Source organism: Phoca vitulina, unplaced genomic scaffold (genome assembly GCF_004348235.1).
Source record: "Phoca vitulina isolate PV1807 unplaced genomic scaffold, GSC_HSeal_1.0 scaffold82, whole genome shotgun sequence".
Taxonomy (NCBI): Eukaryota; Metazoa; Chordata; class Mammalia; order Carnivora; family Phocidae; genus Phoca; species Phoca vitulina.
The window spans coordinates 5,710,793-5,737,439 of record NW_022589785.1 but is presented as its reverse complement, the minus strand read 5'-3'; the positions used below and the strand labels follow the sequence as shown (position 1 = coordinate 5,737,439).

General features: G+C 48.9%; 1 protein-coding gene across 10 annotated transcripts in view; it reads right to left on the bottom strand.

Annotated features, from left to right (window-relative positions):
• Positions 1-767: 767 nt before the first annotated feature.
• Positions 768-26,647, bottom strand: part of DEPDC5 (DEP domain containing 5, GATOR1 subcomplex subunit) — a 128,238-nt gene continuing 102,358 nt past the window's right edge. For 6 of the 10 annotated variants that reach the window (XM_032395083.1, XM_032395080.1, XM_032395084.1 and 3 more), the window contains 10 exons: positions 24,230-24,384; positions 21,794-21,871; positions 21,146-21,278; positions 19,414-19,522; positions 17,930-18,154; positions 12,693-12,862; positions 7,436-7,607; positions 4,815-4,875; positions 1,983-2,065; positions 768-1,814 (listed from right to left, as the gene is read on the bottom strand). In XM_032395083.1, coding sequence (XP_032250974.1) covers positions 1,525-1,814; positions 1,983-2,065; positions 4,815-4,875; positions 7,436-7,607; positions 12,693-12,862; positions 17,930-18,154; positions 19,414-19,522; positions 21,146-21,278; positions 21,794-21,871; positions 24,230-24,384 — 1,476 coding nt within the window. In that variant the 3' untranslated portion in view covers positions 768-1,524. Of the gene's footprint in view, positions 1,815-1,982; positions 2,066-4,814; positions 4,876-7,435; positions 7,608-11,693; positions 11,827-12,692; positions 12,863-17,929; positions 18,155-19,413; positions 19,523-21,145; positions 21,279-21,793; positions 21,872-24,229; positions 24,385-26,647 lie in introns of those variants that run through there. The other 4 variants (XM_032395085.1, XM_032395089.1, XM_032395086.1 and 1 more) reach the window with 3 other exon arrangements.

Here is a 26,647-nt window from a genome sequence, read left to right as displayed (position 1 = left end):
GAAATGTGCCGAGTGTTGCCGGGGAAGTACAAGGTGCTGTGGGAAGACCTGACAGGTAGCCCACTGTGCTTCTCTGGAGAAGTAACACATGAGCAAAGAGCTGCTGAACGATGACCAGGAGTTAGCAAGGCAGAGTGGGCCTGGAGAGGAGGAGTGTTCTCAGGAGATGGAACAGCACGTGCAAAGGACCTGAGCTGCTAAAGAGTTTGTGATGTTCCAGGTGGCTGGAGGAACAGCCCGGGACCAGATTGTACATGGCTATGTCTAAGATGTTTGAAGTTCAAGTACCCAAAGACGTCTAAATAAGTTTAAATAAGTGGCGGGCACAATCAGAGTGGTTTTTAAATAAGACTGTGAGTGCCAAGTGGAGAATGACCTGGAGGGAAAGCAGAGATGGGTTAGGGGGCTCTCCTAGCCATGCAAGAGGAAGAGGAAGATGAAGGAGGGCTGCGCTGAGCTGGGCGAAGCAGCAGAGGGCCTGGGAAGAAGTGGGTGGATTCGCAAGCTACTGAGGAGGGAAATCAACAGGGCTTGTGTGGAGGGATTGGGGGGAGGGGGGTGGCAGTACCTGTCAGGTCCCCTCTATCCTGCAGCCCCTCACCCCTGCCACCAGCAGGTTAGGGCAGGGTGCTAAGGTTGAGGCACCATGCTGAATCTTATCCCTTTAAGAAGTGGGTTCTAAACCTTGGAGTCAATAGACTTCCTTTTTTTTTTTTTTTTTTAGAATGCCATGACATCCGCGTGCCACACCTGGGCTCACCCACTTAGCAAAGATTCACTCCGCCAACACAAGCCTGCGGTTGCACCTGCTACTATCTGCTCTGCTCACCAGGTCTGAAAGAAACGATTTTGCTCTTGCCCAAGGGCCTGTGAAAAGACATCTTTCAGAAAATTCACAGCCAGACTCTCCAAGACAGTGAATTCTGCAGTTCTCCTCACCTTCTGCGGCTGCCTCATTTGCCACTATGTCCCTGGCGATGGGGCCCGACTGCCCAGCCGAGGATGGGACCGCCGCTGCCAGGAACCAGCTGGGGGCCAGAGATGCTGCACGTGGCACTTTATTCCTGCTTCTGATATGTACAGGTATATACAGTTGCTGTGAGCCTATGGTACACTATTTCACAAAATTATCTTACATCCTGTGCACACTTTTGGGCGGGAAGTGGCAGACGGCTCCGAAAAGCCCACGGCTGGCGGAGGGAAAGGATGCTCCCAGGAGCCACCCCCTCTCCAAGGACATTCATGGGGGCTGCTCGCCCCCCTCCCCAGTACTGAGGTCCTCCCACGGACCATCTGGGCCTCCCACCTGCTCTCAGCGCTCGTTTCTTCCTGAGTCTTTCTCCTCGAGGGGAAGAACATTTCGTGGGGTGGGGTGGGGTGGGGGAGAACCAGCAGCAACGGCCCCCACTCACCGGCAGGGGCACTGCTGCCTGCCGCCTGCCGCCCAAAGCCCGCCTGCCCCTACTGGACACGGACAGCAAGAGCCGAACCCTCCCTGCGCTTGGACCCCGGCGTGGCCTGGCCTCATGGGGCGCTGGCATGCATCTTCTCCAGGCAGCTTGTCCAGAACGTGACCAGACGGTTGTCGCGGTTGATGCAGAAGTCCGTGAAATCCCTGAGCAGCCGGTCAGCGAACTTCTCGTCCCCCGTGGCGCTAGAGCGCCACGTCTTGGTCAGCATGGTGTTGTAGGCCCAGTTGTAGCCAACCCGCTCCTCACAGAACATGCTCTGGCTGGTGGAGCTCGTGGAGTTCCGCCGCCGCCGCTGCCCCGAGAACTTGCGCCTGGAGTAGGGCAGCTGCAGGAACACTGTTCCTGAGGAGCAAGGGGAGGCCCCGTGTCACCGCCACCAGGAGGGCCCCCCCCCCCCCGGGCGGCTGCGGCGGCTTGGCAGACACAGGCTCAGTGAAGGGGAGGAGCCCCCGTGCACAGGCTCCCACCACAGGGACCCACCTGCCCCACGTTTCACCTAGAGAGTCTCACCTGTAACGTGGATGTACTGAGGCTTGTTCTCGGCAGGGAAGTTAAAAGCAGAGGCGGAATATTTATCTTGCACAAACCCAAACCTAAGGACAGGAAGACAGACAGATTAGGGCCTTCTTAGATGAAGGGATGGGGGAGCAAATGTGGCCAAGAGGACTTTCTGACAGCCCGAGCTACAGGGACCTGGGAAGATCTCTTTCAAGACAGAACATTCAGGCTGCTTGTTTTCGCCCTCACCAGACCTCCTCCTGCCAGGCCTCCAGTCATCTCCAAGTGGCTAAGAACCCTCTCACCAGCTGCACTCCACACCCAGCCCTGTCTCTGCCCTCTACCCCTCCCCCTGCATGCCCCCCAGCTGTCCAGTCAGACCATCCCTCTGGGGACTGTTGCCCTGTCCCCTCCCGCACCTCTTCTCTGCCTCTCCCTGGAATCCACATCAGGTCCGACACCGTGCTGGGTGCCCATCCACATAACGAGAAGGGGAAGGTGCTTATCTTAATTCACCTTAGCCACACCTCTTTCCCTTAGGTTCTCCCAGCTAAGCACATAGTAGGTTCTCAAAAAAGGCTCCAAATTGAAATAGAATGAATTATCTTAATTGAAATCCTCTTCTTAAAAATGAGGAACCGAGTCTAGGGCTCTCGGCTTCGCTGTTCCATTCTGGAAATGGGCAGGAGGAGCCACTTTTCATCTATGACTTATTCGATTCTGCTTCTCATCTATGGTTTGTTCTATTCCGGGTTTTTCTATTTCCATCATACACATTTATTACAGCTCTACCTGCTAAGTGCTGAAAAGGACGTGTTAACAGATGTGGCTCCCGCCCCAAGTCTGAGAGGTTTATGTAATGAAGGCAGTGATGTCGGCAGAACTGAAGGAGGTAAAACACCTGTCTCCTTGCGTTGCGTCCTCTGTATGAGCCGCCAGCTTCACACTGGCTTTCAATAATTACTTATCAGAGAACACACGAAGTCAAGGCAAGTTACACGGATCAGTTAACGTGCACAGCAAGCCCCAACATCTATAGGCTGATTCTACCATGTGTAGGAATGGCTCTGGATTTTGCCTTCCTTCCCCTTTACTTTTCAACCAAGGCTGTTTATTTACTCAGCATGGATCAGCCTGACCAGATTCTTGCCTCATTTCTTCCTTAGGTCACCAGGGAAGACCTTTAATTTTAAAATGGCAATTGAACCCCACGGTGCTTGGCCCCCCTCACTGTCCACTTGGGGAGCACTCAAGCCAGGACTACAGCGAGGGTGGGGGTGGGGGGCACCCATCCCACCAGGTAAATGTGAAGGAGGAGCTGGGGAGCCACAGCAGGGGGGCCCAGGGAGGCTGGACCAGTTTCTTCTTTTTTAAAAAGATTTTATTTATTGGACTAGTTTCTAACTCTTTCAGAGATGAAACTTATGGGTGGGCTAATGTTTCATTTCAGAGCCACATTCCACCTAGAGTTCCATTCTGTGCAAAAGCTACTCTGGGCAAGGCACTTTGCTGGGTGCTGTAAAGGGAAACAAAAATGAGAAAAATGCATACCCTTGCCCTCCAGGGGCCCCTAGATTAGGATAAAAGATGGACAGAGTATGTTGGGAAAAAGGGAAGGAGGGATCGAGAGAGGAGGGACCTGGGAATCTGTGGTGGAGCAAGGTGGTGGGGGTTTAGAGGAGAATGTGTGGGGCGGGGGATATAGGTGAGTTCGGTGGGTCTAGGTGGGGAAGAGAGCACAGGTTTAGGTGCAGGGACACGCAGCGGAGTCCACGCAGTGATTTGTGGGGATGGGACAGAAGACATGAAGAAATCGAAACGCCACGTCGCGCGTGACATCTAGCCAGCAAAATCCAATCACCACCCAATGATATCCAAGGGAAGCGTCAGACCTGCTTATAACTCATCAGTTGGCTGGGGTCTTCCTAATGATACCCCCTGCCTACCCAGGGCTTCCTAGGTGCCAGGAACTCCGGAGAACCCTCCCGACAACCCAGTGAGTGGTGAGAAAACAAAGGTGAAGCAGTTCCAGAACTTGCTCACGGTTCCTCGGCCGCATGCTGGTGGAGGCAGAGGTAAGCCAGGCCTGTCTGCTTCCCAGATCGGCGCCCTTTGCCACCGACCCACTGCGCTCCCCACCTTCTGCCCCCAGTCGGCACCCCCTCCTGCTGGAAGGAAGAAGCCAGACTGTGGTGGGCCGGGGGCGGGAGCGGGGTGCGAGGTGGAGTGGTAACAGCTGGATACGCTTGAATGAGGAGATGGCAGGACACTGCAGACGGTGCCACAAGAGGATTATGGAAGTGGGAACGGAGGACTTGCTTCTGCCATGATTAACATGAAGCAGCAAATGAACACTGCGTGGTGCGTTCTAGAGACAAAGCTGGACTGGCCTGAGGGGTAGGCAGCTAAGCCCAGGGAAGCCCCTCCCTGGCATATATTCTAGTGCCTGTAAATACCTACGGACTTATCTATTGCTTTTTAACCCCCATTATCTTCTCAGCATGTGTCAAGGGGCTCTTGAAGCGTTTTAGTTTTTCATCTCATGTCATCTCCTGGACAGCTTGGCTCAAGGTCTAGTTGGAGGCTAAGGAGGGAGCTCTGTGCTTTCCCCTCAACTGGAAGAAGGTAATGTGGTCTGGAAAACAACAGCTACAGGGACTGGAGGGCTAATGCTTATCTTTGAAACCAAGGCAAAGGGTCCTGCAGGGTATTGGCAGCGAGTCGCTCTTTGGTGAACTAGATCCGCTTCCCCAGAAATGAAACAAACTGGGTTTGGGTTTGGTGACTGACGCTCACGACAGTCACTGATGCCCTCCCACGATGCCCTCTTGCTAGGGGACAAACCTGTGTGCAATGGCTTCCTGGAAAAGGTGCATTCGATCCCAGTACGTTTCCGGTTCGAAGCCTGAAAGGAGAAAAAAATAAATGCCAGGGTGTGATCCCAAGGTTTGTAAATCTCCCTGGGTCTGGCCTTCTGTACCCTTTACTTCTCTGGGCCATTCTTCCCCCTTGAGCTTAAGCGCGGCTTTCCACGCTACCTGCTTTTGAGAGACCAGCCACCGTCCCAAGGAACAAAGGTGCGTTCTCACCACCCCTTCCCTGAAGTCTATCAGGGTCTAGAAAGGCACTGAATTGGAGTCCTCAGCAACCAGTGTGAGCTACCAGAACTCAAGGTAAGACTCATTCTAATGACTTCCTATGCCAAAAGTGGAAAGGAACATGATATTAAAATACAAACAAAAAAATAAGCTTTAAATGCATGTTATCTGCTTCTAAGGAGAAAAGAAGAAAAAATTTATTACCCATCCTCCATTTCCCTACAAAGAAAGACAATAGTACAAGCTCCATTTTAGGGGTGGGGAAATTGAAGCAAATAAATATAAGCACTATTTTTGGAAAAGTGATGGGCTGGGGAGGGCAGGGGAGCAGACGAGTGCCTCCCCCCATCGCCCACATCATGGCTCCAGCCTCACTCCTTCTGCGGTGCTGGTGTGAAGACCAAGAGCTGACGAGGAGGCGGAGGGCTGAGGCAGGCTGTCGCTCGGCAACAGGCAGCGGGCCAGCGCTGCTCTTGGGACTGAGATGCTGAGGGCTGGAGGAGCAACTGCACAAGACATCCTGAAGAACAGGGGCTCTCTACTCTCTCTACATTTGGAATCTTCTATCTAGAACACGTTTGAGGGCTCTCGGCAACCAAAGAGCAAACAAGAAAAAAGACTTTGGCTTTAGTAGGTAAAAACACACACAGCAGATCCCTTGTCAGATTTTTAAGCTTTTGAATCCACTGTTATCGGAAGGGGAGGTAACAGGACGAGAAGCAGCACAGGAGCAAGAAAAGTGATTTTTAGAGTCAAGCCCTTATTCCTTTAAACTAGGACTCCTTTCTTCAGTTGTAACCATGGCAACCAAGAGAGGCTGCTGGTCCCAAAGCCTGGGTTACACCAGGCAGGGAAAACCAGCAGCTCATACAAAAATGTCCTCCAATGCCAGCCCTGCCAGCAATCCTGTGCGGTGACAGTGAAAGTGGAAAACCCCCAGAAGAGTCTGGCTGCTGTGGGGGAAGTGTCTCCCGAGCATATTAAAAACAGCAGCATGAGGCGGTTGCCTGGCTGGAAATCATCAGATACGAATATAATCACGTGGCACTGCAGGACTGCAGTGGTCCTCTGTCAGCCACCGTGAGGTTAAACGAGAAGGGGTGTGTGTGTGTGTGTGTGTGTGTGTGTGTGTGTGTGTGTGAAGAGCACTTTGTCAACTCTACGGGGCACAGGATCTATGGCCTCTGGTGGCTCTGTGGGGCCCGCCTCGAACCCCAACCATCACTGAAAATACTGTGTCTATATAAAAATGTCTTCTGAGACGTAAACAAAGAATATACAGATGGGCCTCTGGAACACAAGCTGTTTGTACCACTGGGGCAGCCTGTCACAGGAAAAGTACAGGAAGGTTTAGTGTGGCCTCCCTGACCTAGCGAGACCTCTCACCCCCCGGGCTGCTGCTTCTACCCACCATGACACAGACTTACACGGGCACGGGAAGAAACCATCTCCCTCACACCAAAAGTTCTTCCTTTCACATTTATAATTTCTATATCTGAGAAACGAAAGGGCTGCTGACATATCAGCAGCAATTCTAACTTTTTGTTTTTAAAAAGGTCATTTGTGAGCTCACCAAGAGCTCTGTAGGGGCTATTTATATGTTCATCAAAATGAGCAATTAATTAGTGATAAAAAGTTCTGTGCTGTGTGAAGACTTGTCCTTCGATCTGTCCTACACCTGCCCTCAGAGATCTGCTGGGCCAGGGTGGAGCAGCAGGGCAGCCCCGCCCACTGTCTGCTCCCGACGGACAGACAACCCCGTCCCAGGGAAAGGGCTGTGACCAGAGTCCTGCTGTCTTCCTCTGAGCCCCCTCCTGCTCTGTCTTCCTTGAGATGCAGGACTCGAGCACATGCGTGTTCCAGGTGCTGACACGCTACAGCTTTGCACAACAGGACGCTGTAACCTGTTTTGTATCAATGCCTCCCTTTCTCTAGCCTGTTTGCATGAAACAGCAGATTCAAGCCTCCCATAAGGTTCAAATTCCCAACCCCAAAGCCAGTTAGGCTGGAGCACGGAAAGGAGAGTGTGGGGAGAATACCAGTGCCACTCGTGATTTACAGTGTATCACACCCTCTCCCACCCACCATCTGCTCCAGGCCTCCTGAGGGTCTTCCCAAGTTGGCAAGGCAGCGTTAAACTTTATGTGCTCTCATTTGAGGAATAAGGAATTTAAGACAGTAAGTGACTTGTCCAGGGTTACCTGGCCACTAAGTGAAGAACCAGCATGAAAGCCAGATCCTTTTGGCCCCCTTGTCCAAAAGCTCCCTCTGTGCCCTAGCCTGCCTGAATTTGATGCCCAGAGAGGTGGCCCTGGGGGAGAGGTCTTACTCGTGGAGACAGAACGTCCAGAGGGGAGTGTCTCTTACTATCAAACAGGTGCTCACTGCCCTCCTTGAGCAGGCAGCTGGTGTTGAGTGGGATGAAGAGCTGGGCTCGGAGCGGATCGCCATACAGGTAACTGGGCAGCGCAAAGGGACCCTCCAGAACGGGGACCAACAAAAAGCCGCAGGAAGTGGCTTTGCGATGCCAGCCTTGGACCTGGTGGGAAGCACAGAAACAGTGTCACCTCCAAGTGAACTCAGACAAGAGAAAGTACTTCCCCAGGAGCAAAGCCGCCACCGTGGCGGCTTACATATTGATTGGCATGTTCATTTATTCATGTTCACTGGCTCCAAACGGGTCCTGGGCAGGAAAGAGCACAACTTAACCTCCTCTGACAAATACTTGAAGAACTGTGAGTTAAGCACACAGCTCCTCCTCCTAGCCCGAGCTGCTGCAACTCCATTGTTTCTTCTGGAAGGAAGCGACTGGAGAGAGCTATTTCTTGCCTCCTAAACAGCCTTCTCATTCTATAGGATGTTGGCGGAAGGTCACAGGATATAAGTTAAGTCCTTCTAAATTTGTCCTTTATCAAAAATTTACGAAACCCAAAGTATCAAATAGGAAAACAATCCACTCAGCCTGGCTGGAAGGGACATGATGCAGGGCGCAAGATGACAGTGGTGGCCTCTGGCCAAAAGCGACAAGCTCTGACCTGGCAGAATGAGAGTCTCTCTCCAGCAAACTCCCAAAAGCTGTCTGTCCGAAGACTCCAAACGAAAGTTAACTGGGGCAGCAAGACAAACCTCCCCAGCAGTACCATTTCCTTAGGGAACAGTGGCGATTTTCTACGTCTTAAGATACTTTTTGAACCAGAAAACTACGTATATTAAAAAAACAAAACTGATGCATGTGGCTCTGGCATACAGATGAGATTTGTGTCAAATGTTATTTCAAGGGACGCCTGGGTGGCTCAGTTGGTTAAGCGTCTGCCTTTGGCTCAGGTCATGTCCCAGGATCCTGGGATCAAGTCCCGAGTCGGGCTTCCTGCTCGGCGGAGAGTATGATTCTCCCTCTGCCCCTCCCCTGCTCGTGCTCCCTCTCTCTCTCTCTCTCAAATAAATAAAATCTTAAAATATATATATATTTATATATATATATATTAGTTTGAGCCACAACATGACTTAAACCAATATGATTACATTAAAAATTGAGGGGGACCACTCTTAGTTTTTTCCCCAGAAACACTCATAACAACAACAATACATCAACAACAAAAACCAATATCTCTGTTTGACCAAAATAATTTCTTTCTTTCTTTCTTTTTTTTTAAAGATTTTATTTTTAAGTAATCTCTATAGCCAATGCAGGGCCCAAACGCACAACCTTGAGATCTAGAGTCGCGTGCTCTACTGACTGAGCCAGCCATGTGGTCCTGCCCAAAATAATTTCTAAGGCTCTTTTTATTTTATGTAAATTTAAAAATGTCATATTTTAATATAATAAATATTACATATTATAAAATTACATAATAAAATGTGATTTATAACAAATTTGGACACTACCTTAAAATAATAATTAATCTACACTAGAGATTTCTAAAAACTTAACAAAATATTGTTGACCCTTGAACAACACAGGAGTTAGGGGCACCAACATCCTATGCAGTCAAAAATCTGAGTATACTTTTGACTCCCCCAAAACTTAACTACTAATAGCTTACTGTTGACCAGAAGCCTTACCAAGAAGATACACAGCTGATTAACATATATTTGTATGTTATGAGTATTATGTACTGTAGGCTTACAATAAAGTAAGCTAGAGAAAAGAAAACATTATTAAGAAAATCATAAGGAAGGGGCGCCTGGGTGGCTCAGATGGTTAAGCGTCTGCCTTTGGCTCAGGTCATGATCCCAGAGTCCTGGGATCGAGCCCCACATCAGGCTCCTGGCTCAGCGAGGAGCCTGCTTCTCCCTCTCCCTCTGCCTCTCTCCCTGCTCATGCTTTCTCTCTCTCTCTCTGTATCTCTGTGTCTCAAATGAATAAATAAAATCTTTAAAAAAAAAAAAACATAAGGAAGAAAAAATACATTTACAGTACTGTATTTATATATATTTTAAAAATCCATGTATAGGGGCGCCTGGGTGGCTCAGTCGTTAAGCGTCTGCCTTCGGCTCAGGTCATGATCCCAGGGTCCTGGGATCGAGCCCCGCATCGGGCTCCCCGCTCTGCGGGAAGTCTGCTTCTCCCTCTCCCACTCCCCCTGCTTGTGTTCCCTCTCTCGCTATGTCTTTCTCTCTGTCAAATAAATAAATAAAATCTTTAAAAAAAAAAAAAATCCATGTATAAGTGGATCCATGCAGTTCAAACCCGTGTTGGTCAAGGGTCAAAACTGTAATGATAAAGGGATTAGCAGCTTTCATGGGTTTTACATGAATTGGTGTGAAAAGTGTATTTTGAAAAGACAGTTGCTATATTCCCCCGGGGAGATAAATACTCTTCTTCCTGCCAAACTGTGACTATATGTGTGCGTCTATGAATGTTATGGTTGTGTCGTTTGAGATAGGATTATCTGGTAGGTAGGGCTTCCAAGGAGAAGGCTTAGCCTACTGGGTCAGAGGGTTAGTTCTGGCTGGAGGGAGTGGTTATCCCAGTGTTGACTGGCTGGAGCAGAGCCAGTGTCCTCTGTAAGCTGAGCTGGACAGGTGGCTGGGTGTCTTTTCTTTTTTTTTTTAAGTAGGCTCCATCCCCAGCGTGGACCACAACGCAGGGCTTGAACTCACAACTGTGAGATCGAGATCTGAGTCAAGATCAAGAGTCAGACGCATAACCCACTAAGCCACCCAGGTGTCCCGCTGGACATCTTTTTTGATCTGGACCTTGAAAACATTCCAGTGTTCCAGGGTAGGGGTCCACAGGGGTGCTAATGCCATGCAGAGGCAGACTGGGGCTGGGCAGACGGAAACGCAGACAAATCCCTTCCCCAGGATATCATGCCTTGTGGGACAAAACTAAGCCTCTGAGCCCTGGATAGAAAAACGATACGCTGCCAGCAGATGCTGTGCTCACTCTCTTTGGTCATCTCCTAGCTTTCTGTAAAGTCTTTCTGAACCTTCTGGCTGCTCTCAGCAAGGCGATGGGATGCTTGCGCCAGTGTGGGAGGTGAGCAGGACTCTGTTAAAGCCACAGAAAAACATTCTTCTAGGGCGAAGGGGAGAGTGTATTAAAGGAGTGGCAGACTGCAAAGATGGTTCAAGAAGGCACCTGGAAGATCCTGACAGCCTGGCTAAGGAGGGCTTGCTCTACAGACACTGGACCAGGGATGGGGGTGGCTGGGCTGGCTTCTCAGTGCGAGCACCGAGTGACCTGATTAGACAGACCGGCCAGGTGGACTAGGAAGACGAAAGACAGGTAGAAGACCAATTAAAAGACGGCTCCTCAGCTTTGGCACTCGTGACATCTGGGCTGGTTAACTGTTTGTCCTAGAGGCTGTCCTATGCGATGCGTTATAGGATGATGCACAGCATCCCTGGTATCCACCCCACTAGACGCCAGTGGCACTCTTCCACCATTTGTGCCAAGTAAAAATGTTTCCAGATATTATCAAATGCCCCTCTGCCTACGGGGGCAAAATCACACACTCCTCCCACCCCTGTTGAGAGCTAGAGTTAAAGGCAGTGATGTTCACGGACGGGGGATTGGTTAAGTAAACAATGATACAAACAAATAGCAGAATATTCTGTAGCCCTTAAAAACAATGAAGCAAAACAAAAACAAAAACACAACAATGAGGCAGATTTATTTATACCGATACTGAGGATGTATAAGTAATAGGACAAAACACATTGCAAATACAGTTGACCCTTGAACAACACAGGTTTGAAATGCATGAGTCTACTTACATGTGGGTTTTTTTTTTTTTTTTTAATAAACAGAGTACTGTAAATGCAATGTCTCTTCCTTATTATTTCCTTTTTTTTTTTTTTTTTTTTAAGATTTTTTATTTATTTATTTGACAGAGTGAGAGAGCACAAGCAGGGGGAACAGTAGAGGGAGAGGGAGAAGCAGGCTCCCCGCCAAGCAGGGAGCCTGATGTGGGGCTCGATCCCAGGACCCTGAGATCATGACCTGAGCCGAAGGCAGACGCTTAACCATCTGAGCCACCCAGGCGCCCCTCTTCCTTATTATTTCCTTAGTAACACTGTCTTCTTTCTAGCTTACTTTATTGTGAGAATACAGTATATAATAAAGAGAGCATACAAAATATGTGTTAATCGACTGTTTATGTAATCTTTAATGCTTCAGGTTAACAATAGGCTATTCGTAGTTAAGTTTTTGGGAAGTCAGAAGCTTTACTTGGATTTCTCACGCACAGAGAGTCGGCATCCCTAACCCCCCTGCTGTACAAGTGTAATGTCAGTAGTCCAAGCTACCGTATCTGTTAAAAAGAAAAAAGGTAACAAAGCTTTGTATGTGCACATACTATCTCTGGAAGTACATTCAACAAAGCGGTAGGGTGGCTGCTTTTATTTAATGATTAAAAAAATGTTTTTTAAGATTTTATTTTTAAGTAACCTCCACACCCAAAATGGGGCTCAAATCCACAACCCTGAGATCAAGAGTTGCGTGTGCTCTACTGACTGAGCCAGCCAGGGGCCCCAGGGGGCTGCCTGTATTTTTTTCTTCAAATTTTTATTTCAATTCTAGTTAGTTAACATATAGTGTAACATTGGCTTCCAGAGGAGAATTTAGTGATTCATCACTTACATATAACACCCAGTGCTCAACACAAGTGCCCTCCTTAATACCCATCACCCATTTAGCCCAACCACCACCCACATCCGGGTGGTTGCTTTTAGATGGAAGTCCCCAGGAACAGGGTAAGGGTGGGAGAGGGACTTACTTTCACTCTAGACCAGGGATTCTCAACTGGGGGCAATACTCTTCCTCCCTGGGGACATTTTTGGTTGTCACAAGGCGGGTGTGCTCCTGGCATTTAGGGTAGAGGTCACAGATGTTGCCCAACATCCTACAATGCACAGGACTGTAGGCAGTCCCCACAATGGAGAATTATCTGTCCCTAGATGTCAAGAGTGCCAAGGCTGAGAAACCCTAATCTAGCTCCTTGTCGACTGTTTGAATTTTTTACTGTGTTTAAATTTTTTTACAAGGCTATTCCAAAGAGTCCAGGTGAAAGGTAATGGGAGCCTGAACTAAAGGGAAAAAAAAGGGACAAGCACCCACTGTGCCCCTTGGCAAGTTGAGCCAAGGCCCCGACCACGACACAAGGCAAGAGGCTCTCACCATCTCGAAGAGGACTGCGGCGGTCACGGCCATCCAGTGGAGCTTGATCTCAAAGGCCGCATTCAGGGAGAAGTTGCCATGATAGTAACAGCTGCACCACTCCAGCCGGTCTGTGCGGTTGTTCACGTCCACATCCAGGGTCACGGTCCTCTGCTCTGGGACAGTGGCCGCTGCATCAGCACATTGGAGGGGCCCCAGGAAAGAGAGGGAGAAGGAGTGGGATGAGGTGGAAGACCAACCAACCAGGAATCCAGATATAAAAGTGCAGAGTCACCTATTAGAAAATCACAGAAACTTCCTGCAAATCACCTAGTCCAGAGGTCAGCCAACTTTTCCTAGAAAGGGCCCAGTAATATGTTGGGTTTTACAGGCTACGTGGTCTCTGTTTCAGCCACTCAACCCTGCCATCACAGTGCGCTCACTAGCAGCCAGAGGTCTACAAATGAATAGGCCGGGCGGTGTTCTAGTAAAACTTTACTTACAAAGCCAGAAAGATTTTTAGGGCAGTAAAACTATTCTGTGTGATACTATCATGGCGGATACATGCCATTACCCATGTGTCAGAACCCAAGTGGATAGTGGGGGAGGTTGTGCAGGTGCTCAGGCAGGGAGTATATGAAAACCCTGTGTACCTTCCACTCAATTTTGCTGTGAACCTAGAAGTGCTCTAAAAATAAAGTTTATTATAAAAGAAACAAACAGATGGTAGTCCAGATTTGGCTGGTTAAGCCATAGTTTGCCTCGCCCTAATTGGATCCAACTCCTTCATTTACAGATGAGGAAACAGCTGCCCATGGAGGAGAAATGCCTTGACCAAGATCAGAGTTGGAACCTCAGCCAGGCTGAACCCCAGATCTTCCCCCTCCAGTGACCCACAAAGGGACACCATTGGACAGACAGCTCAGACCACAGTGAGGAGGAAGTCCTGCTTTTCTGGTTTCAACCCAGGAAGACAATAGTTCTAGAATCTTTTCTCAAGAAATGAAACCTCATGATGAAGCTCAACACCCTGTTCCATCAACTGTGTGTTGCTCAGATTCCAGGTTGGTATCAAACTAGTTCATCCTATCTGGAACTCTTGCTCAGAAATCCTATTCAACCCAAGATAGGGATGTTTTAAGGATGGGTCAAGTGTCAGTAGCAGTTCCTGACCAGACTAAAGGCCTGAAAGAGGCTCAGAAGTGACGGAAAGATCAGGGCTCTGCTCTGCCTGACTGGGTTTCTACAAACTATTATCAGCTCCTCATTCTCCCAGCCCCCACGAATCCAAAGGTATCTCTTTATCTGAAGCCATCAGTTTAGTTCTGGGTTTTGCAGGTAGAAGCCCTGAGTGGCTTTTATCACTGACAAGGATAAAACGGCTCTTGAGTCAGTGATTTTAATGAACTTCTGTTGGGAGAGGTAGTGGAGCTGCAGCTAAGACGCTGATGGCCCCCGGGGCGGACTGATATTCAGCTGCTGGGTATACAGCTCATCACGCTCTCAAAACCAGAGCGTGCAAAATGGGAAACGTCCTTCCTCTGGAGTTGGAAGATCTATGCTCTGCCATTTAGCCAGGTGCCCCTGAGGGCACTGCTTCAGCTCTCCTGGTTTAGTTCCTCATTTGCAAACTGAGATGGTGCCCACCCAGCTGCTTCCAGGAGGAGGGGTGAGGATCAAGGAAAATATGGCTGCCAGGAGGTCGCAGACTCACCCCTCTTGCCTTCTCCTTTAGCCACCCCACTTGCAACTCTCCTGTTATTCCTTCCTCCCCCATTTAAGCTACAAGCTCACCAATGCTCCATCTGAGGCCTGTCCATGACTCCCATGGACACGGCTCAGCTGCCTGGGACACTTCAGGCTAAAGAACATGGTGGCTCCGATGCTAAAAGTCTCATGAGAACTAGTTTCTGTCCCCGCCTTGTGTTCCTGATTCATGGCCCAACCACAGTAGCCTTTTACTTAATAGCCCCAGTCAAAGGAAGAAAGCTTTGCTCTCTGGTCTTGGACGGTGTATTCCTCCCCGGGGTGGGGGGGAAAGCCCGGGTCACAAAACAAAGGGCACTTGATAAACACCAGCAGTGACCTCGCCCATCTCTCCTCTCCCATCTGGCGTATTCAGTTCAGAACAGGCCGGTCTGAGGAAGCCCAAGGAAGTGTCCTGTTCAGCCAAGTGCTTACAGGCTCAAGAGTCCACTGGCTTTCACTATTTTCGGGGTGAGATTCAGCAGTATGGACACGGCCAGCAGGCTACTGATGTTGACAAAGGTGTAAGCCCCAGCTGAGCTGCAGCTTTCGGCGGCGAGTTCTCTGAATCACTCCTTAGCTGCATAAGAACAGACTTACTCACGTTGGGACAGTGAGATACAGTGAGTCCCAGTAAATAAGGGGCAAACCCAGAGAAGGAGCCGGCTGAGGGTCCTTCACCCGGGTCACAGCGAGGGGGCTAACAATGACCTGGGGAGGGGATCAGTGCCACTGGAGGAGAAGAGACTGCAGTCTCAGGTAGGGTCCCAGGGATCAACACTCACAACCGGAGCTGCTGAGAAACAGGAAGAGAAGTCACAGGAGTGAGTGCCCTGTTGGGGGGAGCTTTCAAGAAGCAGCTGGCTCCCCACTTACAAGGAGTGGGGATGGAAACTGCTCACACGTCAGGGTCTGGACCGAGGGGCTTGGCAGCCTCTTCTGATCCTGAGATCCAGTGGGGTGATCAAAAAAACAAGCCTGCTTCTCCCTCTCCCTCTGCCTGCCACTCCCCCCTGCTTATGCTCTCTGTCAAATAAATAAATAAAATCTTTAAAAAAAAAAAAAAGGCTGAGGGGCGCCTGGGTGGCTCAGTCGTTAAGCGTCTGCCTTTGGCTCAGGTCATGATCCCAGGGTCCTGGGATCGAGCCCCGCATCGGGCTCCCTGCTGCTCAGGAAGCCTGCTTCTCCCTCTCCCACTCCCCCTGCTTGTGTTCCCTCTCTCACTGTGTCTCTCTCTGTCAAATAAATAAAATCTTTTTAAAAAATAAATCAGATAAAAAAAAAAAAGGCTGAGAAATCAAAGGTGTGTGAGTGGGCTTAAGGGATGCGGTGCTGCTTCTCCCTGGGTCTCAGATGCCCCTGCAGCTTCACAGCTCAGCGACATAGGATGACATGAGTGGAGAAGGAGGAGTCACCACGGGCCAGGGCAGACAGGACGGTGTGGCACCCGTCAGGAATATTAAAACAGCTTTCTGCTGAGAAAAACAGATTTCCAATTGAGAATCTGAAATGTTTAAAAAGGAACACGTCGAAACAAACAGAAAGGGGAGCAGGTCATAAATGATACACAGGCCTTCTTTCCCCTATAAATCATGTTAATTTTTTTTTCTGAGGCAAAAAAAAAAAACCAACACCGGGGACAGTCCAATTCAAAGACAACTCCTCTTTCTCACTTCAGTAAATGACACAGCGAAAGTCTACAGTCTAACCTGAAAAAAAAAAAAGCTGGGAAGAAGTAGCTCATACCCTAACACAGAGGTCTGAGGGATGTTGCTGGACAGAATGAGCAGTGATAATGCTGTGCCAGGTTTAAAAGGATAAGAAACCCACTTCCTGTGCGAGGGGTGATGGGGAAAGAAGCAGATGAGTGAAATTCTACTACAATCATGGGAGCCCCTGGAAAGCTAATAAAAGGATAGCTTCAAGAAAATATGCAGACACGTGAGATTCTGTCCGGTTCAGAATCAATGCCGACCCCCTAACACCCATGTGCAAACCCCAGGGGAAAGACGCCTGCTTAATAAACTACCTGCTAAAGACATAAATCCTCTCTTCTCCCTTACTCTCCCACTGTTTTGGACAGATGACTTATTTTTCCATACGCTGCTCCTCTTTAAGTGCAATTTTTCTGACGTGCCTAAGAACCAGAGCTAAACTGAAATGATTTGAATCTCACCTCGAGCTTAGGACTGTGGCGGACAGGAGAGGGTTCTGCCAGCCTGCTGAAGGAGGAGACTTTGGAAATGAGGATGTTCATGCAGAAACTGTCAAGACAGCCTCCAGAACCAGGATGATGACGCAAAGGGGACAGTTCCTAGGCGTTTTCCAGAAGCAGTAACTCTAACCCAGGAGTAAGTGGGGACATTGGGCAACGTCGGGAGATATTTTGTCACACTGGGTGGTGGTGGGGGGTGTGTGTGTGTGCTACTGGTAACTAGCAGGTAGGGAGTATGTGGCCTCTTTGTTTCCAAAAGACTTCAAGGAGGGACAGAGTTAGAAATGCAACACAAGGAAGAGGGTAAGTCGTGACTACCTGGGGGAAAGAGGAGCCACTCTCTTCACAGTTTTGTCTTCTCCATGCCCCCCTCAGCTCTCACACACAGTGCTGGGCATGCTGGGGTGAGGTTCAAAGCCACATCTGGATCCAAGTGAATCTGAGGATCTGGAAACTATGATGACTATTAACATTTCCATTCTACCAGCTACGTAAGACTTCCAATGAGCTGGGCATTTCCAGGCAAACTAAGTAGCAGGTGGAATTTCCCTGGACTTTGGTCTATGTTACATTTCCTTCCTTCCTTCTAGAGGGTTTTTAGGATCTCTCCAACCTGCCATTGAGGTGAATTTCATGACACTTTACCTAGAGCATGCATTGCCTAAAGACATTTACAGCCCAACCCATCAGTCCAGTCCTTGAGAGCAGAGGTCCAATTTCCTACCAGAGGTCACCACCATTCAATAGTGGGTGGGTACCCCTATCTTGGAGCTGCAGGAACCGAGGAAAGGAGGGAAGACTCTTAATTTATATCCCTTGATGTGGTGAGCACATTTGGGGAGGAAGGGCGGAGAGAAGATTCACGCTCAGCCTCAGTGTTTGGAATGGACAACCTCTAAGATTCCTTCCTCTTTTGACATCCTAGGTCACTAAGGTCCCGGGAAGGCTTCTGGCAGGTACTAAACCAGCAGTGAGCACCAGTTCACATCCCCTGTAGTCTGGGTGCTTCTTGGGAAAAGTGGTCCCATTGTCTATTCTCTCCTATTTGTGCAGGTTTAGCACTGTGCCCTGATTTGAGAGCTCTTGGACACTTGTTCACTGGTTGGGACAATAATGAGCTTGACCCACTCGGTCAGTGGGAGCTATAACAGGAGCCCACCATGCGGACAGAGTACCAGTATAAAAGGCCCAGTGACTCTAATCCTGGTCCACGTGACGTTGTCCCCTTGGCTGACTGACCCTCTCCCTCAGCCACCCACCAGCGCATCCCCAGGCCCCATCTGGGCCGAGCATCTACCTAAAAGCGCAGCTGCCTGGCTCCGGCCTCCAAAGCTGCGGCTGAAGGAGCTGTGCCTGCTTGCATAGGAGGCTGGCCGGCTGGGCAGCCAGGGCAAGAGGAAAGCAGGAATCTCGGAGTGCAAGAGCTCTTCAGCTACAAAGGCCACCTCAAACCACTTGCGCTGGAAGCTGGCGAAGTCCTCCCCGGCTGTCGTGTGCCAGGTGGTGGGCTGCTGCATGGCCACTGGGAAAAGCAAAGGGGAGAGAAAGTGCCCTCAACACAAATGCTTATTTTCTTGCTAATGCAAGGCTGAACCTTGAAAACACGATGCTAAGTGAAAGAAGCCAAACACAACAGGCCACTTAAATGAAATATCCAGAATAGGCCAATCCTTAGAGACCAGGGTGGCCAGGGGCAGGAGGGAGGAGGAGTTTGGCAGTGACTGTTAATGGGCACAAGGATTCCTTCCAGGGTGATGAAAACGATCTGGACCCTAGACAGAGGTGGTGGTGTTTGCACAATACCGGGAACGTACGGAATGCCAGTGAAGTGTTCACGTCAGAATGGTTCATTTTTATGTTGCGTGAACTTTTCTTCAATTAAGAAAGATTTTTTATCTTTTTTTTCAGTTTCATACCTCTAATTTCAGAGCAGGTAACAGTAACCAGGTTTTTTGGGTTTTTTTCTCCTTGAAGGTAAATAACTATTAGTCCAAGTGAGAATTCAAGGGGAGAGGCGGCAACGGACACACTAGTCGCTACCAGGAAAAAACCTGCACAGCTCCACTTCCAACACGTTCTTGGATAAAAGAGCATAGCGAGGGGGCACTCGCTGCTTCATCTGATGTATGATTCCTGAAACCCAGAGGCTGAGAAGCCATTTGTCTGCAGGATGGAGTCACTTCCAGCCAACATCCCTGTGGGCTCTGGGTGGACTTGAGCCGTGGCTCTGAATCCTGGGTGTCTCCAGCACCATGTGAGCCAGCTCTGACCTTGCTGGAATGGGTCCCCTCTTGGGAATTATGTTTTCTCATTGAAAGGAAAAAAAAAAGTTAAAATGTATCTTAGAAAACTTGCTAGGACTTGAGTCTTTCTAGGGTAAGAAATGGGAGTCTAGCAAGTAAAAAGTACTGTAAGTTATAGATAAGAGCCTATCTATACTCAGAACCACCTGCACTGGATGGGGATGGGGGATGGGGCTCTATAATTAAAATTAGTAGCCAAAAAATGGCCCATGGGAATTTCCTCAAACCAGATCCCTTGGCCTCTTGTAGGTTTATCTTCCATCCACACTGTTCTGACCAAGAACATACCATAGCTTTAAGAAATACTCGTCACTCCGGTTCTGCTTAAATTAAGTACAAATGCTCAGGAAGTTGACAGATCTGTCTACTTAGAATACGAAGTCACACAAGGAACTCAAGAAGCACCATCATTTGAAAAAGCAAGCCACCAGGAAAAACACTTGCTCCTGTGGGCAACAGCATTCGCCTCATCTCTGACCTCGGTCAGGTTCTTTGTCCATGACTATCTTGTAGAAATAGAAGCCGTAGATGAAGGTCCGCCAGACTTCACCAGATGCATGTGTGATGAGCTGTTCTTCCAGCATTTTCTAAAAGGACAGACATTGAAACTTTGAAATTCCTGTGGAGGAACATCTTAGAAGTGCAGCCCTCAGTTCCCTGGAGTCAAGGAAGTGACCGGAACATTGAGGAGACCCTACTCTTCACCCCCCATCACCCATGATGATTGCTCTATGAGAAATGCTGCTCCTGAAGTAAATTATATTATACAATGCAAATGCATATTATAGTATCATCAATTATTTCAAACATACAGGGAAGTATAAAGACAATCCATGTATACCACCACGCAACTTCAACAAACTTAATATTTTGCTATACTGACTTCAGATCTTTTAATTAAAAGACAAAACAAAATGTTCTGTGGACTCTCCCATGTCCCATTCCTCTTCCTCTCTCACCAGAAATAAATGGTTAGTGTAACATTATTCTCATGCATGTTTTTAATAATTTTATTATACACACATGTATTGATAGAGAATGAGGTATTTTTGTGAGATTTTAAATTTTAAATAAAGGGCGTAATACAATTATCATTTTGTATATTGGATTTTCACTCAACATCCTGCTTTGGACATTTGTCCATGTTGATACATGTCCTTCCAGCTCATGCATTTTACGGTTGTAGAAGCATTGCATTGTGTGAACAAGGAAATCTGATTCTCAGGGAGATGGGAGTATATGTAATAGGGCAAAGGCCATGCAAAACTCCCTAAGAGACCCTCAAAGAGAGAACTGATGATTGCATGCTTATTCAAATCAGTTACTGATTTTACATTTCAGGGATGACAAGCCTGCTGGTCAGGAAATGGTACTGATTTCTGTGTGGACAGGATGGTGTGAACCACATCAGCCAACTTGACCTTTCCTATTCTTCTCCTGTCCAGTTTAATTCCAGTTCTGAACAGTGTCATTAAATTTAGCAAGTGTTTTCTAAGTGCCTACCATGTGCCAAACAGCATGGTGATATGGAAATGGGATGATAAGAGGTAGCCCAGGGACGCCTGGGTGGCTCAGTCAGTTAAGCGTCTGCCTTCGGCTCAGGTCATGATCCCAGGGTCCTGGGATTGAGTCCCAAATCGGGCTCCCTGATTAGCAGGGAGCCTGCTTCTCCCTCTGCCTGCCGTTCCCCCGCTTGTGCTCTCTCTGACAAATAAATAAAATCTTTAAAAAAAAAAGGTAGCCCAGCGCTCAAGGAGCCCAGTCAAGGTGGGAGATAGTGGAATGAGACAGGCAGAATCTTCCTTTTGTTGTGCTAAGTGCTCTGACAGAGCAAGGTCAGGGTGCCAGAAAGTCCCTGAGGCAGAAGCTTGGGAGTTGACCAGAGGGAGATGGGGGCTGGAGGTCAGAGGGAACGCAATCCCTGGAAATCTTACAGACTCCTCCAAGGTTCAAGAGGGCGGACTCCGTCCAGAACGCTTCAGTTCTGATGCGACATTCTGCCGGGTTTTTAAGTCAAGGAAGGTATAATGTCTTTCAAGTCAAGACCTGCGTGTTCATCGACTGCAGACAGGCCTCACACTTACTAAAAGCAGAGCCTCACCAAAACCGGCAGGTCTCATTACTAGAAGGACAGCTGCTTCAGAGACGGGCTCTGGTTTCACGGGGGCCCTGAGCGGACGGTCCCACGGGCCCTGCCCGCGCTGTCTCACCTGCATGATGTCGATAGCCATCGCCTGCGTCTGGACGCCCTCCACGTTGTTCACCAGCCAGTGCACCACCTCTGCACTGATGAAGCAGCATGGCGAGAGGCCCTTCTGTTCCGAGAGCAGCTGGACTCCTGTCCTGAATTGCAACGTGGTGGGCACGGAGCAGGGTTATGTGTGCACGGTGGCAACAAGCAGAAAGAGAACATGAAAAAGGAGGGACTCCCACTAGAGCATTTAATATCTGAAGGCTCCGCACAGTACAATTTCTCTACACTATTCCTAAACCCACAGAAATCTGCAAGACAGGACAAAAGGAGGTGTTATGGGGGGAAAGGAGAAGAGGAAGGAAGAAGGATCTGACACTTAAGAGAATTACCTATAGCTGTCAAGCATTATACTAGGTAATTTACGTAATTATTTCATTTAATCCTTAGGCCAAACCTGCGACTTAACCACAAGTATCCCATTTTACAAACAAGGTAATAAAGGCTCAGAGAGGTCAAGTAACTTATGCTGGGTCTCACAGCTGGTGAACAATACAGCCAGCTATGAATCCACCAAATCACACTGCCTGAGCATCTGAGCGTCACTGTGGCTCAGGGCTGTGAGATCCTCCCGCCCTTACACTCCTACATGTGACGAACCACTTACGAGGGGTGTTTCATGGCTTCTAGGATCTCTGTCAGGGTGGAGGATGAGGTTAAGGAGCTTGCTGCCGGCTGCTGAGAACTGTAAACAGAGTGTCCAGTCAGCAAAGCAAGGGGGTAAGAGCACGAACCTCAGGGACACTCTCCCTACTTCTTACAGAGCCGGAGGCCAAGGATGACACTGATACTGACGGCGTTCAAGCAAATCCTGGGCAGCTACATCCTAGGGCTATCTCATGGGGGGTTTCCTACTTCCAAAGCGTACATGTTAAGATAAAAAAAAAAAAAAAAAAAAAAAAAGAATCAAAGTGGTTTTGTGTCCAAACTTGCTTCCCTTAATAGGCATCTCCCCTTCTAATAACACCTCAACCACTTCTAAGAGATCTCCCTGGACAGCTCTGGTTTTACCCCCAAGGCCTTCCCCACCATTTAACCTCACCAGAGAACGCTAGGTAACCTGGTAAGAGCAGGGGAGACAGAATTCCAGTATCATCACTTGTCAGCCGGAGGGACTCTAGTTCCCTCATCTGAAGACGGGGATGATATTATTCCTATCTCTCGGGGGTGTTGTGAGGCTGTGTGTAGAGCTGATACCCTCAAAGCCCCAAATGGTAAACAATACTGAACAATAACAACAACGTCAACTTTTTGAAACTCTGAGACGTTAAAGGTGCAGGTGAAGGTTGAAGAGCTGGGAGGTGTGAGGGTTCGGGTTTGAATCCAGATCTGCCTGTTTCCAGAGCCCAGATCTTTCTTCCGCCTGAGTTCTTCCTCAGTGGTCTGGCAGTACCTTTAAACATGCGTAATACTCAGCAGCTGAGCCCAGATCACTGGGCATGGGACACTCCTAGCAGCCCACCATACCAAACCTGGGGCTTATTCCAGAAGCTCCTCAAGTCCATAAAACCTCTCCCTTTCCTCAGTCTCAGCCCCCTCTTCCTATTTGGAGGGTCCAGGACTCAGTGGAGCATTTCAGAATCTCAGGTTTAAAAAAGCCTGTGAACACCCCCCCCCCCAACAAAGAGAACTTCTTTCTAATGCCTGCGTCCCCACTACAAGAGGCTGTCCCGTCTGCACGAACGTCTTCAATGGCAGAGAACTTAGCTCCTCTACGCAGCCCATTTCCCAAGGGGCAGTACCAACTGCTGATCAGTTCTTTATCACAAAATGGGACCTGTTCTTTGTCATTTTCGTCATCGGTCCTGATTTGTGTCATTTTTGGTCTTCTCATCTCCAGCCTAAGAATCCCCAGTTTCTCTTTTCTTCCAAAAGCAGAACAAAACCTGCTGCTCAATGAGGAAGCAGAGAAATGCACTCCCTCCCTAGGCAGGCCTTCCAATCTCCACGTCCAGAGCCAAAACTCACAGCCGGGCTTGACGGGGATACGGGCCTGGGGGGACAAAAGAGACTAGAGAAGTCCAGGCTGTCTGCTGCCTATGAAGTAATCCTCATCCCTCCTGGCCAGAGGGAGTCAGGTGCCCTGCACCAGATGCAGGTAAAACCGGCAGACCGAGGGACAGAAAGGAAAGTGGGTGGCTGCTGGCTAGGGCCAGCCAGGTGAGCTGCCACGGGGGCCTTCCGCTCTGAGATGAAGCCATGCAGAAGTCACATCTGAGACCATTTCGCCAAGGACTGCTCAGTCAGCAGGACAGTGAGGCAACCAGAACAGACTGGGCAGAACATTGTAAGGCTAACACAGCTGGGAAGGAAATCAAAAAGAAGTTTTTCAGGGGCACCTGGGTGGCTCAGTTGGTTAAGCGACTGCCTTTGGCTCAGGTCATGATCCTGGAGTCCCGGAATCAAGTCCCGTATCGGGCTCCCTGCTCAGCGGGGAGTCTGCTTCTCCCTCTGACCCTCCTCCCTCTCATGCTCTCTGTCTCTCATTCTCTCTCTCTCAAATAAATAAAATCTTTTTTTTTAAAAAAAAAGAAGTTTTTCAGATGTGACGAATCGCATTAAAAGCTGGGGCTCTTTCTCAAGTAAACGAGGTCCAAGCAGCTTCTTTTTCCTCTGGATACTCAGGAATAGGAAAAGGACAGCCGTGGTCGTGTACAACCAGCCACTCATCTGCTGCTCGTTCATTTCCTCAAGCTGTCGATACTGACGTCCGCAGTCACGCACCAGGTGTCATGCTGGGTGCCAGACTCAACAGGACAGACTGGGTCCTGGCCCCCTTCCCAAAGCCCACTCCTGCACAATGTCTGACACTTTCCTGTGTCTCTGTGGGCACCTGTTAGCTGTCTGGTAAGGCAGGCAGGGCACAGATCCTGAGCCCCATCAAATAGGTGCTGCTAAGACCTGAGTGCCCCGGGCTTCCAGATAGAACTCATGGCTGAGTCAGAACGTGGGTCTGGGACTCTGGACTCCCAGGCTCCACAGCCTTTGAGACCAGACCATCCCCAGTGCCCAGGAGCATAAGTTCAGTCATTCTGAATCTCACCTGCTGTCACCGGAGTTTGCAGAGGGGAAGCTCTGTTCCCCTGAGTTCTGGGAGTTCCCAAAGGCCTGGCTGTTGCCTCTATCCACAGATTGGCCTGTGCTTACCCCCAAACTGGTGCTGTCCAACACTGGGGTGGCCGTCTGGTCCACAGACACCTGTAGGGGATTTGAAAATGAACAAAAAAAATTGTTTAAGGCTATTTATACACGTGATCCTTCCCATTCCTCTCTCCTTCCCAGTTCCCAGTGGTCCCTGGTGGAAGAGCTAAAGGGGTCCAGCCCAGTCTCATGAATTCCTGCACCCCACACCACGGCTGATAGGAAACCGTCGTTCACAGTGAATCCCCAGAACCAAAGAAATGGCTCCAGCACCTGACTCAAACCACAGATTTACACTAAAGAAAAATCTCCACAGAAATAGTAAAGAAGGCAGAAGCATTCCTGTGAGACTGAGAAGTGGGAGAGAGAGAACACAATTAGAGACAAATGGGTGAATATCCCACCAAGTGCCCTCCCTCACCATAGCTTACCCTTTGCCACCCCAACCCTCCTTTCCTGTGTCTGTCAGTGGGATAGTCAACCTGCTAAGTGCCCGGGCTCAATCCTCAGAGGCATCTGATAGCTCCCTTCCTTCTCCAGCTTCACCTCTAAAGAGAGGCCTAGTCCTGTGGCCTCGCTCACCTTTGCCAACTCAAATGTATGTCCAAGTCACACCTGTTCTCCCAGGGGAGGCTGTAACAGTCTCCCACCCGACTCCCCCGACTGCAGCCTCTACCCCTGAAGACCTTACCTGCCAGCCACCTCCATTTTCATCCTGCTAAAAAAACAGCTCTAATCCCATCACTCCATGACTCTGAAATCTTTCAGGTCTCCCCATGAGCTCCCAAACTTGCAGAGCCTTGTGGGTCCAACACAAATAGCCCTGACCTGTGATGGCCCTGCACAGCCCGCCACTCACCCACATACACATTTCCAGCCAAATGAGACCCTGTGTGTTTAATCTCATCTGTGTGTTCCGACGACCTGAGGTGCCCTTCCCTACAACCACAGGCTAAAAACCCATCAGTCTTGAGGGCAATTTCAAATGCTGCTCCCTCAGTAAAATGTCTTCTGACTCCACCCCAGCTCCCAAAGGAAAACCATCTCTCTCACTCTCTACTTTGGATCTCTATAACCCCCTCCTGGCAGGTGCCAAATTTTGCTTCATGTAATATTATATCGGTCTCATTCCCTTTAAACGTCTTGGAGCACAGGACTATGACCTGTTCACCTAGAAGGGCTGTACTGTACCTCACAGCAGATATCTGGAAAGACTAGCAAGCCTTTCAGAGCACTCCAGGAAAAATCTTACTCCTAGTCCCTCTTACATGGGGTTCTTAAGTACTTCCGAATGGAGCCTTCTATTACCAAATATTTTGTTGGATGTTGTAAAAGTCACTCCTTCTAAAATGGGGTGTCCCAACCTTGGCACCACTGCCATTAGGGGCTAGATGAGTCTGGGGGGGGGCGCTGTCCTGTGCCTTATAAGATGTTGAGCAGCATCCCTGGCTTTCACCTACTAGATGCTGGTAACACCAGCCCCCCATCACCACCCCCTATTCCCAGCTGTGACAACTAAAAATACCTCCAGATACAACCAAATGTGCCCTGGGACACAAAGTTGCCCCCAGTTCTTAAAGAACCATTCTCCTACATCAGGCTCAATGATTTGCAAAAAGACCACACAGACTTTGCTAGCACCATAAATACACAGAGAAATGCGGCAAGAAGCAGCTTGCAATTACCAATCACCATCTGCCTCTAACCAGCAAGACTTAGAAACAGGTACTTTACCATAAAATTAAATGAGAAGAAGCTAACTGAGGGGCGCTAGACCCAGCTCTTAGGTGCTACCTTCCAGACCCCTATAGTGGGGTTAACTCTCATCTACAGCACCTGAGAACTGCCCCACCAGCCTAAACTGCCAGAAATTTACATGATTCCTACAGCTTTATTTTAGCAGGAATGTGGTTCAGGAGTTATCCTCTGAATCAGAAATTGGCAAACATTTTTTGTAAAGGAGCAGAGAGCAATTATTTTAGGCTTTGTGGGCTAGATGGCCCTGTTGAAACTACTCAACTCAGCATGAAGGACAGAGGCAGCCAGACAATGTAAATGAATGGGCGTGGCTCTGTTCTGGTAAGAATTATTTACAAAAGCACATGGTAGGTCAGATTTGCCCCATAGCTTCCTGACCGCCTGTACTATATCATATGATGTCCATCTTTCAAGAGGCTGCTTAGATCTTAATACCATGAAAGGTTATGCTTCCCCTGAGCAAATGGTTTGCCTTTATCTTATGACCACTCTGAATCCTGGAATAGATATTTCCCACTTTTCTTTGGCTCCCAGAGAGTTCAGGACTGAATTTAGCACAAAA